The 13,941-nt window shown below is 64.5% G+C and overlaps 7 protein-coding genes across 7 annotated transcripts in view; 2 read left to right on the forward strand and 5 right to left on the reverse strand.

Moving 5' to 3' along the window:
- Window positions 1-500: 500 nt before the first annotated feature.
- On the reverse strand, window positions 501-1,859 carry EMIHUDRAFT_248854 (hypothetical protein; the record flags this gene model as incomplete). The annotated part of the gene is made up of 1 exon (XM_005761313.1): window positions 501-1,859. One exon carries the CDS (start codon window positions 1,857-1,859, stop codon window positions 501-503), a length of 1,359 nt encoding a protein of 452 aa, XP_005761370.1.
- Window positions 1,860-2,452: 593 nt separating this feature from the next.
- EMIHUDRAFT_120795 (hypothetical protein) lies at window positions 2,453-3,277 on the reverse strand (the record flags this gene model as incomplete). Its single annotated transcript, XM_005761314.1, has 1 exon — window positions 2,453-3,277. One exon carries the CDS (start codon window positions 3,275-3,277, stop codon window positions 2,453-2,455), a length of 825 nt encoding a protein of 274 aa, XP_005761371.1.
- Window positions 3,278-5,345: 2,068 nt separating this feature from the next.
- Window positions 5,346-8,090, forward strand: EMIHUDRAFT_120796 (hypothetical protein; the record flags this gene model as incomplete). The annotated part of the gene is made up of 5 exons (XM_005761315.1): window positions 5,346-6,011; window positions 6,278-6,421; window positions 6,699-6,782; window positions 6,852-7,250; window positions 7,491-8,090. 5 exons carry the CDS (start codon window positions 5,346-5,348, stop codon window positions 8,088-8,090), a joined length of 1,893 nt encoding a protein of 630 aa, XP_005761372.1.
- Window positions 8,091-8,213: 123 nt separating this feature from the next.
- Window positions 8,214-8,690, reverse strand: EMIHUDRAFT_371873 (hypothetical protein). Its single transcript, XM_005761316.1, has one exon. It carries the CDS (start codon window positions 8,671-8,673, stop codon window positions 8,368-8,370), a length of 306 nt encoding a protein of 101 aa, XP_005761373.1. The 5' UTR covers window positions 8,674-8,690; the 3' UTR covers window positions 8,214-8,367.
- A 589-nt stretch (window positions 8,691-9,279) lies between these two features.
- On the reverse strand, window positions 9,280-10,337 carry EMIHUDRAFT_446295 (hypothetical protein). Its single transcript, XM_005761317.1, has 2 exons — window positions 9,986-10,337; window positions 9,280-9,957 (listed from the first exon to the last, which is right to left on the reverse strand). Exon 2 carries the CDS (start codon window positions 9,809-9,811, stop codon window positions 9,293-9,295), a length of 519 nt encoding a protein of 172 aa, XP_005761374.1. The 5' UTR covers window positions 9,812-9,957; window positions 9,986-10,337; the 3' UTR covers window positions 9,280-9,292.
- A 1,134-nt stretch (window positions 10,338-11,471) lies between these two features.
- EMIHUDRAFT_248858 (hypothetical protein) lies at window positions 11,472-12,288 on the forward strand (the record flags this gene model as incomplete). The annotated part of the gene is made up of 2 exons (XM_005761318.1): window positions 11,472-11,888; window positions 12,148-12,288. 2 exons carry the CDS (start codon window positions 11,472-11,474, stop codon window positions 12,286-12,288), a joined length of 558 nt encoding a protein of 185 aa, XP_005761375.1.
- A 146-nt stretch (window positions 12,289-12,434) lies between these two features.
- EMIHUDRAFT_248859 (hypothetical protein) overlaps window positions 12,435-13,941 on the reverse strand; it is a gene marked incomplete at both ends in the record, with an annotated part of 2,551 nt that continues 1,044 nt past the window's right edge. The window contains 4 exons of the mRNA XM_005761319.1: window positions 12,435-12,539; window positions 12,707-12,962; window positions 13,390-13,475; window positions 13,570-13,608. Of these exons, the coding sequence (XP_005761376.1) occupies window positions 12,435-12,539; window positions 12,707-12,962; window positions 13,390-13,475; window positions 13,570-13,608 (486 nt within the window). The remainder of the gene's footprint in view (window positions 12,540-12,706; window positions 12,963-13,389; window positions 13,476-13,569; window positions 13,609-13,941) is intronic.

Below are 13,941 nucleotides of genomic sequence, written 5' to 3' on the forward strand. Positions count from 1 at the left end.
GCGCGCCATGTGCGCGCCGCCATTTTCACCACCGCCGCCGTCGCCGCCCTCGCCTCACGACGTGACCTTAAAGAACTTGTCGAAGCTGCGCAGGCCAGCCAGTCGTCGTCCCGGGAGCAAAAACTTTCCGACCGACTACTTGGTTGTCTCGCCGACGGAGCGTGACGTTTTCAAGGTCGTTCACGACTGCCATGCTAGTAGCAACCCAAGCAGCGATGGATCGATCATGACGGCTGGCTGTGGCGCCTGCATCTGGAGCTGCACTTGCTGGCCTGCGGCGGCGTTGTCGTGCCTTTGCTGGTTCTTCCTTTTCGCCTCTGGCCGCTTGATCTCCTCTTGCGGCACATCGCATTTCTGTCTTCTGTGTACGCGGTACGAGTACGCTCACATGCACACAATTTCACACGACTGCTTTCAAAGGCGTGTACAGCTTTACCAGGAGCCAGTCTTTTTTTGTGAATGGACCGGCGGATAGATGACGCTCGTGCACACCTAGCACGTCACGAGGCATCTGCGCGCAAGGGACCGAGGCCGTCCTTCTTGTACTTTCGGAGAGCGGCACGGGCACTCTTGCACTCTTGCTTGTGTGCTGGCCAGTGGGCAGCCTGATGCTCGACACAGCAGTACCGTGCTTGGTTGCAAGCTGCGCAAAGCTTAAGATTGTCGGAGGCGCCACAAAACGCACACGCGTTTGGTACAGCACGCAGCAAGCCTATACAATCGAGAAGCTTAGAGGCAGCCTCGTCAACAGGCTCGCCAACGGCAGGTGTGGGGTTTTTCACTGCGGCTTTTGCTCTAGCTTTGGCAGTTCGAGCAGGGCTTTGGCCATCAAAATCTCTGGCGTGCGCGTTGCCGCCAGCTGCGATCAGCCTTGCTAAGATCTCTGGGTGCCCAGCGACGTTGACCCCACCGCCGCTAGCTCGGTGCACGGCAGTCTGACCATGATTATCGCGCCGGTTGATGTCGACGCCCGCTGCTATTAGCATGTCCACGCATACGAGATATGAAGCTCCTTTATGTTTCTGGACCATTGCTCCACTGATGACCTCCATGAGGGGCGTCGTGCCAGTGTTAGAGCGCGGCAGTTCTGGCGAGGCGCCCGCATGCAGCAATAATCTGACACATTCTTCATTACCGCGCGCGCATGCCCCTAGAAGCGCGGTGCCAGGTTGCTGAAGGGTGTTTGTCGCCGGGTCGGTCAGATCGGGATCAGCCTTGCGTGCCAGCAAGAGTTTGACCAAGTCAGTATGGCCTGCTGTTGCGGCGGCCATGAGCGGCGTATAGGTAAATTTTGAGAGCTCTCTCCACGTCAACTCAACGTCCTCGGAGTCAGGAATCTTGCCGCCGCCAAGGCTCGTGCCATTCGCCCAATCGCAAAGGCAATTGACATCGACCCGACGGTTGATCATCCTCGTAGCCGTATACGCGTTGCCCTGAAAGGCTGCCTGGATTAACAGACGTGCTTGCTTGGTTGCAGCCGCCTCAGCAGCTGTCTGTTTGGATCCGGGCAACGGGTGCGCACGCGGCAGAGCCGGGCTCACGGGAGTAAGTTCTTCGACAGGCGATTTGCCAGCCTGCTTGGCGATCTTGGAGCAGGCCCTTCTCGTCGCGCTCAGGCTGAGCTGTTCCCATTCTGGTTGTTTGCTGAGCACGGCGTGCTTATCTCGAGCGCTCATGTCTCGAGGAAGGCTCTCCAGCGCCTCGCGCAGACGACGGTCATTGAGCAGCACGGCGGCGGTGAGGTCCTCCGGCTCGGCCTCCAGCTCGGCCTCCGGCTCTGCCGGTATCTCAGACCTGGAAGACGATGCTCCAGCTCCCGGCCCGTCGTCAGCATCGGTCATCCGAGTCCCGAACAGCATTCGTCACGCCAAAAGAATTTTACGAGGAAACTCCCTCGCACAACACTGGGCACGGGACTGGCGCGCACTGGCACTAACACAGGTACACCACGGGAGCCGCCTCGTACACCACTGGTGCGACACTACTGTGTCTGTGACAGCTTCACGGAGAGACGCTTGGAAAGACGCAGAGAGACGGAAAAAATCATGCAGCAAACATGCAAGTGAGACAGGGACGAAACACCCCCGTGAGACAGAGAGACGTCTCACCAAAATTTAATTTTATTTTTCTCCCTGGGCATCTCGGGAGGACGACCCCGGCTAGTGGCCGACCACACCCACAAAGAACCCTGCACAAAGATCGCAAGGGCGGGGACCTGTTCCTTTTTACCCATCTCACAGTAGAGGTGTCCGTTTTTATTTATTTATTTATTTATGGGCATTGTACGGAAGGTGACGTACTGCGGACGGCCTACGGCGGGACACACGTGCCGCATCGAGAGACGTACATGTACAGGGCCGCGTCGCAGCATTTTCAGGCGGCGCGAACAAACAGACTACGAACCGCGCAGGGCCAAGGGCGAGGTGGAGATGCTCCTCCCCTCCCCCTCTCTCTAGGAGAGCGCCGGCTCGACGCTCGCGGCCCAGCACGCGAGGTCAAAGGGGTAGGACCCGCCGAGCTCCTCGGTCAGGCTCGCCGGCTCAAACTGCCGGTACAGCGGCTCCCTGTCGGCGCCGTTGAGGACGACCAGCCGCGCCCTCAGCTTGGCGCTGAGCAGCATCCGCACGATGGGCAGCAGGATGCGGCCGACGAACCAGGGCGGGTTGTACACACACAGCTTGCCCAGCCGCACCGGCAGCCGCGGGAAGACCTGGCCGAACATCAGCTTGGCGGTGGGCGGGCTGATGTTCTTCATCCGGAGGCCCGTCATGTCCTGCAGCACCGCGACCCCGCACCGCGCCGTGTCCGCGTCGCGCAGTGCGTGCAACATCACCGTCGCGGCCGCCCGCGCGAAATCTTTGGGTGAGCTCACCTTGGGGTCGTGGAAGCGGAAGCGGAGCCACAGGATCTTGCGCCCGGCGCCGTCCGTGGCGCCCGTCATCACAAACTTGCCGCTCGCCAGGTCGGCGGCGAGCCGCGGGGTCGGCGTCGCGAGGTCGAGCTCCTCAATCAGCGCGAGCAGCTCGGGCAGGAGGGCGGCGGCCCGAGCGGCGTCGTACTTGCGGCCTCGCAGACACATGAGCTTCAGGTCTGCGCTCGCAGCCTTGGACGGCGAGCCGTCTGCGAGAAGGTCCTCCATCGCGGCCAGCGCCGCCTGCTCGTCTGCCGAGCCAGCCTCGATTTTCGGCGGAGCCTGGTCGTCGTCAATGACAACCTTGCTCGTGTCGAGGCCGCGCATCTCGCTCGCCGTTCGCAGCGCGGTGCTCGACTCGGTCATGGCTTCTTGGCGTCTATTAGCTGGAGGCTTTGTTTCTGTGGGCTTCCCGTCGCTACGCTTGGGGCGTATCGGAGAGCAAGATGAGTAGATGACACTTGCGCGGACAGATTTCTTTTCGTGTCGTGCGACCGCCTTGTAAAATTCTTTTCGAGGGTTTGCTCCACAAGTTCCCCCTTGTGGAGCTGGTTCTTGTGACACATCGTGTTCTCGTTTTTATCCTCTTCCTCTGCGCGAGCGCGGGTGGCCCCCTCCCCGCCCTTGGCCGCCGGGCGGACCGGGCCGCGGCTTGGCGCGGCGAGCGAGGCCGATCACGGGGATGGGGGCCGGTGAGGATGGATAGCGTTCGTGTTGTTGGGCTCATGAACGGGAGGGAGGGCGGCACCCCCCGTTGGCGCTCCGGCCGGTGTGCGCTTGGGCACGTGGAGTTTGGATTCGGGTACTTTGATGGTATGGTATCTGTGCATTTAAATGGAGTATGCACTTTCACACCCCTTGGGGTGTTGACGACCACTTGCGGTCATTACGCACTTGTGCGTTCACGCCCCTTGCGGCGATCGTTTCACAGTGTCCCATCGACTGTTCAAGGAAAAACGTGACACACCCTCTCTGGGTAATTTGCGGACGGAGCCAGCCCTCTTGTGGCTTCGACTCTACACGCTATTTCGACAAGAGTCCTGGACATGTCTATCAGAACTTCCCTGGGGTTGCACAACAACAAAACAGGGCTCCAGGCCCCAAATTACGTGTGAGTGTTAGAGTTGTTTGGTATTGTATTGCTAAAAATCTCTCTCTCTGGGGTTGGGAGCCGCTAAACATAATTCCCCGGGGCGGTCGCCGCTGCCGCCCCCGGGGCGTCGCCGCTGCCGCCCCCACAAGGCGGTTTCGGCAAGTTTCATTATGAGTCGCCAGTTCGAACTATGAGTTTCGACTCTCGGGGCCGCAGCCGTTGCTGCCCCCGTCCCCCCCTCGGGTTCGTCAAGCGCCCGCCGTTCAAGTTTCGGGCGCTTATACCTAAGTGAGAGTGTGAACGGGACTACGCCCCTCCCTGAGAACGAGCAGTTCCTCTCTCTTTCGAGCCCTAAAAGTAAAAAGGCGGGTATAGGTGTAGAACCCACAAGCGGAGGCTGCCGTGGGCCGTGGCGCGAGATGCAGATCCCAAACAACTCTATTCTCTCTCTCTCTCTGGGGTGCAGAGTGGAGGAGTGCAAAGGAGGCAATCGCGGATGCAGCGGGCACGCGAGGTGCCGGCGAGAACGGGAACGGCAACTTCCATATGTTTGCAGAGGCAGCTGCGGCGGCACGAGCGGCCGCTGCGAGAGAAAAAGGACGGTGAACCGCCTTTCTTTTTTCGCCGCCAATGCCTGGTTGTCACCTCTCCTGCCACCTGCGAGCTCCCCACTCTTTCTTTCGGGTATGGAGTCCGTGAGTGCGGGCAGCGTGCAGGCAATCACGGGCGCTATTCTGTCGTATTCCTCTTCGGCGAGCGCTCCAAATCTAAGGGACAAGGAAAAGAAAGAAAGAAAGAAAACAGAGAACCCAAACGAGGGATAGGGGAGGAGGACAGGCACAGGGTCCACACCTGCACGAGCAGGAACCAGGATTTTGGAAGGACGATCAGGGGGACAGGTGGGCTCTCCTGCTCCTGACAAGGGACACGGATAATGAGAACAGGAAGAATTTTCTCACCTTTTTTTTCACAAAGACCGCAGGGCGGGGACCTGTTCCTTTTTACCCATCTCCTAGTAGAGGAAAGAAAGAAAGAAAGAAAACAGACAACCCAAGGGAGGGATGGGGACGGCACGCCGCCACCACACAGGGATTTTAAGGAGAGGTGTGTGGTGCGCTAGCCGTCGCCCACCCTAGGGAGTCTGCCTCTTCCTATCTCTCCTAGTAGAGGTGTCCGTGTTATTTATTCACGCACCTTTTTTTTGAGCTTAGCCTTCGATGTTATGAACAAACGCAAGGCGGACATGGCATCCTTTTTTTTACAATGGCTCGGCGCGCCGCCGTGCTCTCTTTCGGTCTCCTCGCCTGAGCGCTGGCTCGCGCTTACTCCACAAGCTCACCCATGCCCATCACCGACAACCACAAAGTGCTAGCGGACCAGGTGAGCGCTCTGGCCAAGCGCGCCAACGAGGCGGGTGCCGTGGCGAGCGCGGCCGCTCTCTTTGAGGCGGCGCACGCTCTCTCCAACGACTGGACGAGCCGCGTCTCGGCCGCAAACATGCGGCTCAAGCTCGGCGACGCGGCAGCGGCCTGCGCCGCGTACGAGAGCATGCTCTGCGACGACGGCGGCTCAGCGATGCCCGACCGGATCAGGCAGCTCACCGAGCGCAAACGCGAGGAGGCGCTCTCGGCGCTGGCTGAGGCGGAGCGGGGACAGAGCTCACGAGCATCGTTCTGGGCCACGCTGGGCGGTGAGGGCGGCGGCGGCATCGCGGCGAGGACGACGACAGTGGCGCAGCGACGGATCGAGGCCCGCTGGCGGGAGTCGGAGCCGGCCGCGGCGCCCGCCACCGCCGACGCGCTGAAGGCGGCAGGCAACGCGAGGAACCAGGCCGGCGACGCCGCGGTCGCGAAGCTGCTCTACTCCGCGGCGTACGCCCTCTCGGGCCGGCTCGAGCTGCGCCTGTCTGCGGCCAACATGGAGCTCAAGGAGGGCGGCCCCGCACACGCCGCCGCGGCGCTTGACGAGTACGATCGCATCGCCGCCGAGGCGACGCTTCCGAGACACGTCCGAGACTTCCAAGACACCTCCGAGACACATCGCATCGCCGCCGAGGCGACGCTTCCGAGACACCCCCGAGACGAGATCCAGCTTGCCCCGCAGACATGCCACACCCGCCACACGGCCGCTGCTCTGGCAGCCGCTCCGCTTGCATCGCCACCGCCCACCGCCCACCGCCCGCGCCCCACCAACACGCCCGCCGAGGCAGAGGCCGTCGGCGGCCTCTGCTCCCTGGTCCCCTATCCCGGAGCTTTACCGGAACCGTCCCGTAGGCGGAGGCCGTCGGCCGGCCTCTGTCCCAGGCGCACACCTCCCTCCTCACGAGGAAGCGAGCCGAGGCAGCGGCGCAGATTCGACCGGCGGCGGCAGCGTCCGCCGTGGACGTCTCGACCACTGCCGCCGCCGCTGCTGACGCCGTTGCCGCCGTCGACGCCGCAGCCGCTGACGCCGCAGCCGCCGCCGCTCCAGCCGACGACCCCGCCACCGCCGCCGTTGCCGCCGACGCCGCTGCCGCCGCCGCTGCCGATGCAGCCGCCGCGCTGCAGACGCCCCCGCGCGGGCCGCTGCGTCGGTACTCGACAGCGGGCTCCTCGGTCGACTGGGGCGAGCAGGAGGCGCGCGCCGAGGAGGAGGCGGCACCCCTCCCCTCCTGGCGGGACCCTTGTCCGGACCCTTCTCGGACCCTTCCTGCAGGAGCGCGCCGAGGAGCAGGCGGCGCGGGTGGAGATGGCGGCGCGCGCGTCGCTGGGCGAGGAGGCCCCCGCGCCCGTCTCGCCGGTGGAGAGCAAGACGAGACGAGACGAGAGGCGAGATTTGCTCCGCCAGAAGAGAGACGGCCGTGATTAGGCTTCGCCGCTAGAAAGCTTGCGCAGCAGCGAGAGCATTCGCAGCAGCGAGAGCGTCGCCAGCGCGTCGGCCTCAGAGATCAGCGCGGCCGAAGCGAGCGAGGCGAGGCTGGCGGCGGAGGCGGCCGAGGCGGCGGCGGTGGCAGAGGCGGAGGCGGCGAAGGCGGCGGCGGCGGCAGCAGTTGCTGCTGCTGCGGCGGCGGCGGAGGAGGAACGGGCGGCGGAGCGGGCGGCGGCGGAGGAGGCGCGGCGTGCGGCGGCGGAGCGGCACCTCGAGTACATTGTGTCGGACGAGGCCGCGGCACGGGAGGCGGCGGAGGCGGCGGAGGCGGCGATTCGAACGAGGGAGCGCGCGGCGGCGAGGGCAAGGGAGGAGTCGGAGGCGCGGCTCCGCAGGAGCGTGTTGCGTCACAGATAAGCACACCGGCTGCACACCGGCTGCACACCGGCTGCACCTCGGCTGCACACCGGCTGCACCTCGGCTGCACCTCGGCTGCACCTCGGCTGCACCTCGGCTGCACACCGGCTGCACACCGGCTGCACACCGGCTGCACACCGGCAGCACCTCAGCTGTATCTCGCGCGACTCTCCCCGCAGGATCCTGCCTCGCGCGTCGGCGGCGCGGCGGGCGGCGGCGGAGGCGGACGAGGAGGAGGCGCGCAAGACGGCGCGCAAGACAGAGGCGGAGGCGGCGCAGCGGCGCGCAAGGGAGGAGCGGGCGGCGGCGGTCGGCCAGGCGGCGGCGGTCAGTGCGGCGGTTGCGGCGGCGCGGCTCGAGACGGAGGCGGCGCGGCGCGCCGAGGAGGAGCAGGCGGCCGCACAGGCGGAGTCTGCGCGGAGGACGACGGAGGCGACCGAGGCGGAGGTGCGGAGGGCGACGGCGGTCGCGCTGCTGGCAAACGGCCGGATCGGGGAGGCGGAGGTGGCGGCGGAGGCGGCGGGGCTAGGATCGAAGGTGCCGGCTCGGCGTGCCATCTCGGAGGGGGAGGGGGAGGGGGAGGAGGAGGACGCGGTGGCGGACGAGGTTCTGTCGCCGTTTTCCCGCGGCACGCTGCACGCGCTGGAGAGGCTCAACACGGCGCTGCAAGACTCGCCCCGCAGCTCATTCGCGCCGCCGGCAGGCCCCGCACGCACGCAATCACAAGAGGCGCTCAGCGCCGCAGAGGCGGCGATGGAGAGGCTCAACGCGATGCTCGAGGCGGACCCACGCAACCCTCGGGGCGGGAGGCGGGTGCGATAGCGTGTGCCGTGTAAGAAGTTGCCGTGTCTCGTTTATACGTAGGGAGCTATGGAGAGAGGTAATCCTATGATATGTCTGTCATGTATCATCATCATGTCGGCATACACAAGTCTAGTTCACGGTGCGTACAGGTAGGTCAGGTACACAAAAAACACATACACAAGAGACAAGTCGGTGCGGACTCGTGTTGAACACGTGAGTTGTGTCAAAAGTAGAACTACAGATCCTCAGCCTCGACCTCGGCCTGCTCGCGCGCACGCTCGAGGGGCGGGAGCCGCTAAGCCTCGAGGAGGGCATCGAGCTCGGCCTTGATCGCGCGGCGCTGCTCAGCTCCGTACCGCCACTTTTTGGTGAACTTGACCCACTCCTCGTCGGCGCCCGCGGCTGGCTGGTCGTCCGCTGCCCACGGCTCGCACGCCGTGCGCAGCCGCCTCACCTCGGCGTCGAGGCCGCCCATGCGAGGGAGCAGCGCCTCCAGCAGCGCCCTGCTGCGGTCGCGAGTGAGGCGAGACGCCGCCGCCAGCTCGTCGCTCCCGTTGTCGATGTGGACCTGCTCGGTCGCGGTCGACATCGCCACATTCATCGTCAGCAGCTTCAGATTCGGGTCGGGCGACGCCTCGATGGCAGAGAGGAGCTGCGGGTCGAGGGGCGGGCAGAAGACGGCGTCGTACGCGGGGTCGGTGAGCAGCGTCACGAACCACCCTCTAGCGCCCGACGTGGTGGAGATGAGCGCTCGCAGCACCTCGACCGCCTCGGCCGGCATCTCCTCGCCCGCGGCGCACGAATCGGCGAGGATGGTAGCCAACCGCCTCCCGAGGACCTGCGCGTCCTCAAACGAGGCGGTCGCTGCGCTCTTCTTGCTCCCCTCGAGGTCAGCGCGGATACGCGCCTCCTGCTCACCGGCGGCCGTGGATAGCAGCGGCGCAGGCGCGCGCGCAGTGAGAGCGGGGTTAGGCGAAAAAGCCCTGGGCGATGTGACGATCAGACCAGGGCACGCTAGCAATGCCAGGACAGCAGCGACCATCCTCCGGCAAGAATTTTACAAAGAAGAAAAACCGCGACATGGCCAATGAATGTTTTTCCCCATTTTCGGTCATCCGTCAAAATATCTGAAGATCTGAATGGCGGATTCTCCCCAAACCTTGCTCAGCTGATCCAGCCTGGGGGAAAGGCCAGCCCTGGGCAAAGAAACCAGCACCTCATCAGGCTTCCCTGAGCGTCACAGCTCGGTGATCGCGCCGGCCGGACACCACTGTAACGTGGGCGGTGCAGGCTGTCTGTTTACAGGCGCCGTCCGCCCGCGCGCGCGCCGACCCAACTCCGAGCACGCTCGCTCGCCGCTGGGCGGCGCGCGTCCACACTGCGTCGGCAACACGACGCAGGAGCTCGCTCACTGCTGCTGCGGCGGCGGCAGCGACGGCGACTGCGAGCTGACGGCTGACGGCTGTACGGCTGTACGGCTGACGGCTGGCGGCCGGCGGCTGCGGCGAACGGCGACGGCTCGGTTCGCGTTCGCCCCGCGACGGTGCGACTGAGCCTGCCACGCTCGATCTGGGAGCCACTCGGCGCCAGTTCGAGCGGCGGTCGGCTCGGCCACTGCGGGTGCGACGCATGATAGAGCTGCTGGGCGCCGCATCGTGTACTACCGACCCACGCCAAGGCGCGGGGCGGTGGTGCTCGCCGGCGCTCGCGGTGCTTCGGTGCTCGAGCGCGCTCAACATTGTGGTCGTTCAGGGCGGCTCGCACAGCGCCCGCAGACACACACACACACACACACACACACACACACACACACACACACACACACACACACACACACACACACACACACACACACACACACACACACACACACACACACACACACGCAACAAACAACAAAACAAACTCACACGCAAGGGCGAGGACACGCGCAGGGGCCGCACCTCTAGCGAAGCCCACAGAGTGGGAGACTCCTATCACCGCCCTGCCACCCACGTGAGCCTTTTGGCCGCCTCTGTCAGTGTGCCCGTGGTAGTGAGAGACTGCTGGTGAGAAGCCGGAGGAAGGTCGCTAGTCGAGAGAGATCGCCAGTGGAATAGGGAGTCCACGGTGCTGCGAGCCTGTCGCTGTCCCTTGTCAGGAGCAGGAGAACTAGGAGAGCGCAACCAGTAGGAGGCCCGCGCCTGCCCCCGTGCCGCCGGGTGCAACCTGTCCTATACGAGAGAGGAATCCCTGGGACCCTGTCGTGTGGGTGAACCCTGCCCAGCCCCCCTCCGTGTCGCGATGCGCTCCCCGCTCCCGTTCCCCTGTGTCCCTGATCGTCCTTCCAAGATCCTGCTCGTGCAGGTGGGGACCCTGTCCCTCTCCCACCCCTCGTTTGGCGTGCCCGTTTTATTTATTTATTTATTTATTTTTCCCCATTTTCGGTCATCCGTCAAAATATCTGAACTGAATGGCGGATTCTCCCCAAACCTTGCTCAGCTGATCCAGCCTGGGGGAAAGGCCAGCCCTGGGCAAAGAAACCAGCACGTCATCAGGCTTCCCTGAGCGTCACAGCTCGGTGATCGCGCCGGCCGGACACCACTGTAACGTCCGTTCCGGGCATTTGAACGCGACCTTCGGGGGCAAAGACATTGGCTCTATGGCTCAGACTGGACTCCTCTTGGTCCCTTCTGATGCCCTAGGCCATACCTGTATGGCCTTACCCGGGGTTCTAGGGGGCGGGCTGGGTTTGCCCCCCAACTGGCACCTTAAAAAGAGCCGAAAAAAAATTCCGCCGCCCCACGGGATGGTGAAGGGCACATGCGTAGAGAAGTGCGAGGGTGAGAGGCACTGGATTTCCAGAGTGCTCGCGACGGTCGGGAAGCGATCCCGCGTGGCAGCCCCGATGTAGGCGCACCGCCTGGCACCCTCACTTCACCCTCTCTGCTGCATGTTCGAGCTGTGGTTGGCTCTGAAGCAACTTGGCCGACAAAACTTTTCTGTCAGAATCGTCGCAGAAGCAGGACGGCCCGCTGGCAGGAGCGGAGCCGGTCGGTTTCCATTGTCAAGACTGCGCGAAGCGTTGTCGCGGGGCCCAGAGCCGGGGGCGAGGCGCTCGGCTGTGGTAGGCAAGTGGGCGAGCGCCATTGGGCGGCTCAGCCATAGGCACGTCGTAAGGAACGCGTTGTCTTGAAAGTAGGCGCACGTACGTCCTCTTTCGTTTTCACAGCAGAGCCAGGCTCTGTGTGTGAGGGCTGGATGCACCAGTACTCCGGTGTGAAGAAAGGCTACCGCCCCGCTCGTACCTCGCGGGGCTATCGCTCACGCTTGCCGCGGCTCGCCCCAGCATCTCGGGTTGACTCGGCCAGACAAAAACCCCGAGAGGCGTGGGAGTACCTCGCCAGGCCGCCGCGGGTGATGCTCAAGCTCATCCTTAGCTTACTCAGTCCAGCCACTGCTGTGAGGCTAGTCACTACCACGACACTGCCGGCCGTCTCCCCGGAGCGTGCCATTCGCTTCCTCTCGACTCCATCAAACTGGCCGATTATCGTGCTCTCCTCGTGGGCGGTACGCGGCACTGACATCGACCGGCCGCTTGCGCCCGGAGAGGCGGTCGACGAAATATTCGGCTTGCCGCCGCTGCTGCCGCTCGAGGTGTCTTGGACCTGCACGTCCATCGGCGAGTCCACCGCGGTGTTTGACTCTCCCTCTGGCCTCGCGGGCGTCGCAGAGAACTGCCAGATGGACTTTGTGGCGGAGAAGGACGGCGCCGGAGGCTCACTGCTGCGGCTCGCTATGTCGTATGAACCTCTCAGCCCGCTCGCAAATGCCGCGGTGCCTCTCCTCACGCTGGACAATGCCATCGCGCTGAAGCTGCTGCTGCCGGCCAGGCTGAGGCCGCCCGGCTCCTCGGACCCGGCCGGGGGGCCGCTGGCCGCCCTCGCGCGCCGCGCCGGCCTGCTGCCGGACCAAGACGGCAAGACCTAGCTGAGGCGATCTAATCCGATCACTACACATAGCACAGCGGCCGGCGTCTCCGCGCCTGGACTTTCATGCGCCCGAGCTGGTTGATTCGGCGACGCTCGCACGACAGGGAATATATCGGTGGCAGATGGATCGCAGATCCCATCTCGGTGAGCTCAAAAAAATAGCGCGCTCTCTCCTCTCTCTCTCTCTCGCCTTCACCACACTACTCGCAAGCATCTGCAAGCCCAAGGGCTCTCATACGTCATAGCGCGCTCTCTCGCCTCTCTTTGCCCCCAGAGTTTGCCGCGCCTCGCGTCTGCGCCGCCCAACGCCCCGAATCGAGACACGTCCCGCCGGCGGCCGCACCCGCCTCCGCCCTTGCCCCACCTCCCTTCTCCTCCAGGGGCGCTCTCTTCACTGCATGGGGAGCGAGTTGTAGATCGGGAGGGCCACCGAGTTGGGGCAGCGCAAGTGCAGCGCCTGGACGTTGCCCCACTTGCCCGGCAGCAGCGCGGCAACCTGCGGCGGAGGAAGGGGGGAGGGGGGAGGGAGGGCTCGGAGAGCGGTCGCGACGGTCGCGGCGACACCGCGGCCGCAGGGAGGACTACGTGGCGGGCGGGAAGCGAGGCGGCGGAGAGGAGGGAGGGAGAGAGAGACGGCGGGGAGGAAGCGAGGCGGCTGGGCACCGCATCGACGGCGGCGAGCACATTCTCGGCCGCGGCGGCGGGCGACATCGACGTCGCGGCGACGGTGACGGTGGAGCAGGTGCCAAAGGTTGGTCGCACGATTGCGCCGCCGACCGCCCGCTGCAGCGCGTCGCGTAGCCCCTCCTTGCGGCCGAGTCGCATCGGCAGCGGCAGCTTGTTCGACTTGTAGAAGCCGTTGCCGAGGAGCTTGGGGAGGAGGGGGGTGACGGCTTCGTCGGCGGCGAAGAAGTCGTACCTGCGGGGGGAGATATGGGGAGATATGGGGAGATAGAAGAAGTCGTACCTGCATGTGGGCGCGTGTCGGACGGCGTCATGGCCCCGCGCCCTGAGGAGGAGGAGTCAAGAGAGAAGGGGTGGGGGAGGAGGAGAGAGAGCAGGCAGAGAGGAGAGAGAGAGAGAGGAGAGAGGAGAGAGGAGAGAGGAGAGAGGAGAGAGGGGAGGGAGGAAGAGAGAGAGAGAGAGAGAGAGAGAGAGAGAGAGAGAGAGCGAAGGAGAGAGGGAGAGAGAGAGAGAGAGAGAGCGAAGGAGAGAGGGAGAGAGAGAGAGAGAGAGAGCGGGAGCGCTGCACCCCGCGCGCAGTTGCCGCTTCGCCTCGTACGGAACATACCTGTGCGGGACGCGCGCAGGGGACATGTGCATGACGTGTCTGGCGCAGCGGCCACCTTGCCCTCGCGCGGAGGAAGCACTTCTTCCGCAGCTTGTCGATGCCGATCACCTTTGCCGTCACGCCCTCGGCCGCGCACGCGTCCTGCAGGGGAAGGTTCCGAGAAGGTTCCGAGAAGGTTCCGAGGAGGCCCCGAGGAGGCGCCGAGGTCGCGTCCATGACGGCAGCGCGCGCGCACCTTGACGGCGCGCTGCGGGTCCTTGACGATGAGGCAGACCTAGAAGGTTCCTAGAAGGTTCGTAGAAGGTTCCTGCTGCGGGTCCTTGACGAGGAGGCAGACCTCGGTCTCGTCGAGCGAGCGCCTGGCAGGGAGGGTAAGGACCGAGAAGGGTGTGGGGGAAGGGTGTGGGAAGGGTGTGTGGGAAGGGTGTGGGTGTGGGAAGGGTGTGGGAAGGGTGTGGGAAGCGGTGTGGGAAGGGTGTGGGAAGGGTGTGTGGGAAGGGGTGTGGGAAGGGTGGGAAGGGTGTGGGGGAAGAGGTGTGTCGAGGCGGCTGCGGCGGTCTCCGGGAGCAAATTGAACTGGGAATGGGCAGTGAGTGGGGTCGAGAGG

Source organism: Emiliania huxleyi (assembly GCF_000372725.1).
Source record: "Emiliania huxleyi CCMP1516 unplaced genomic scaffold EMIHUscaffold_711, whole genome shotgun sequence".
In the NCBI taxonomy this organism is placed as follows: Eukaryota; Haptophyta; order Isochrysidales; family Noelaerhabdaceae; genus Emiliania; species Emiliania huxleyi.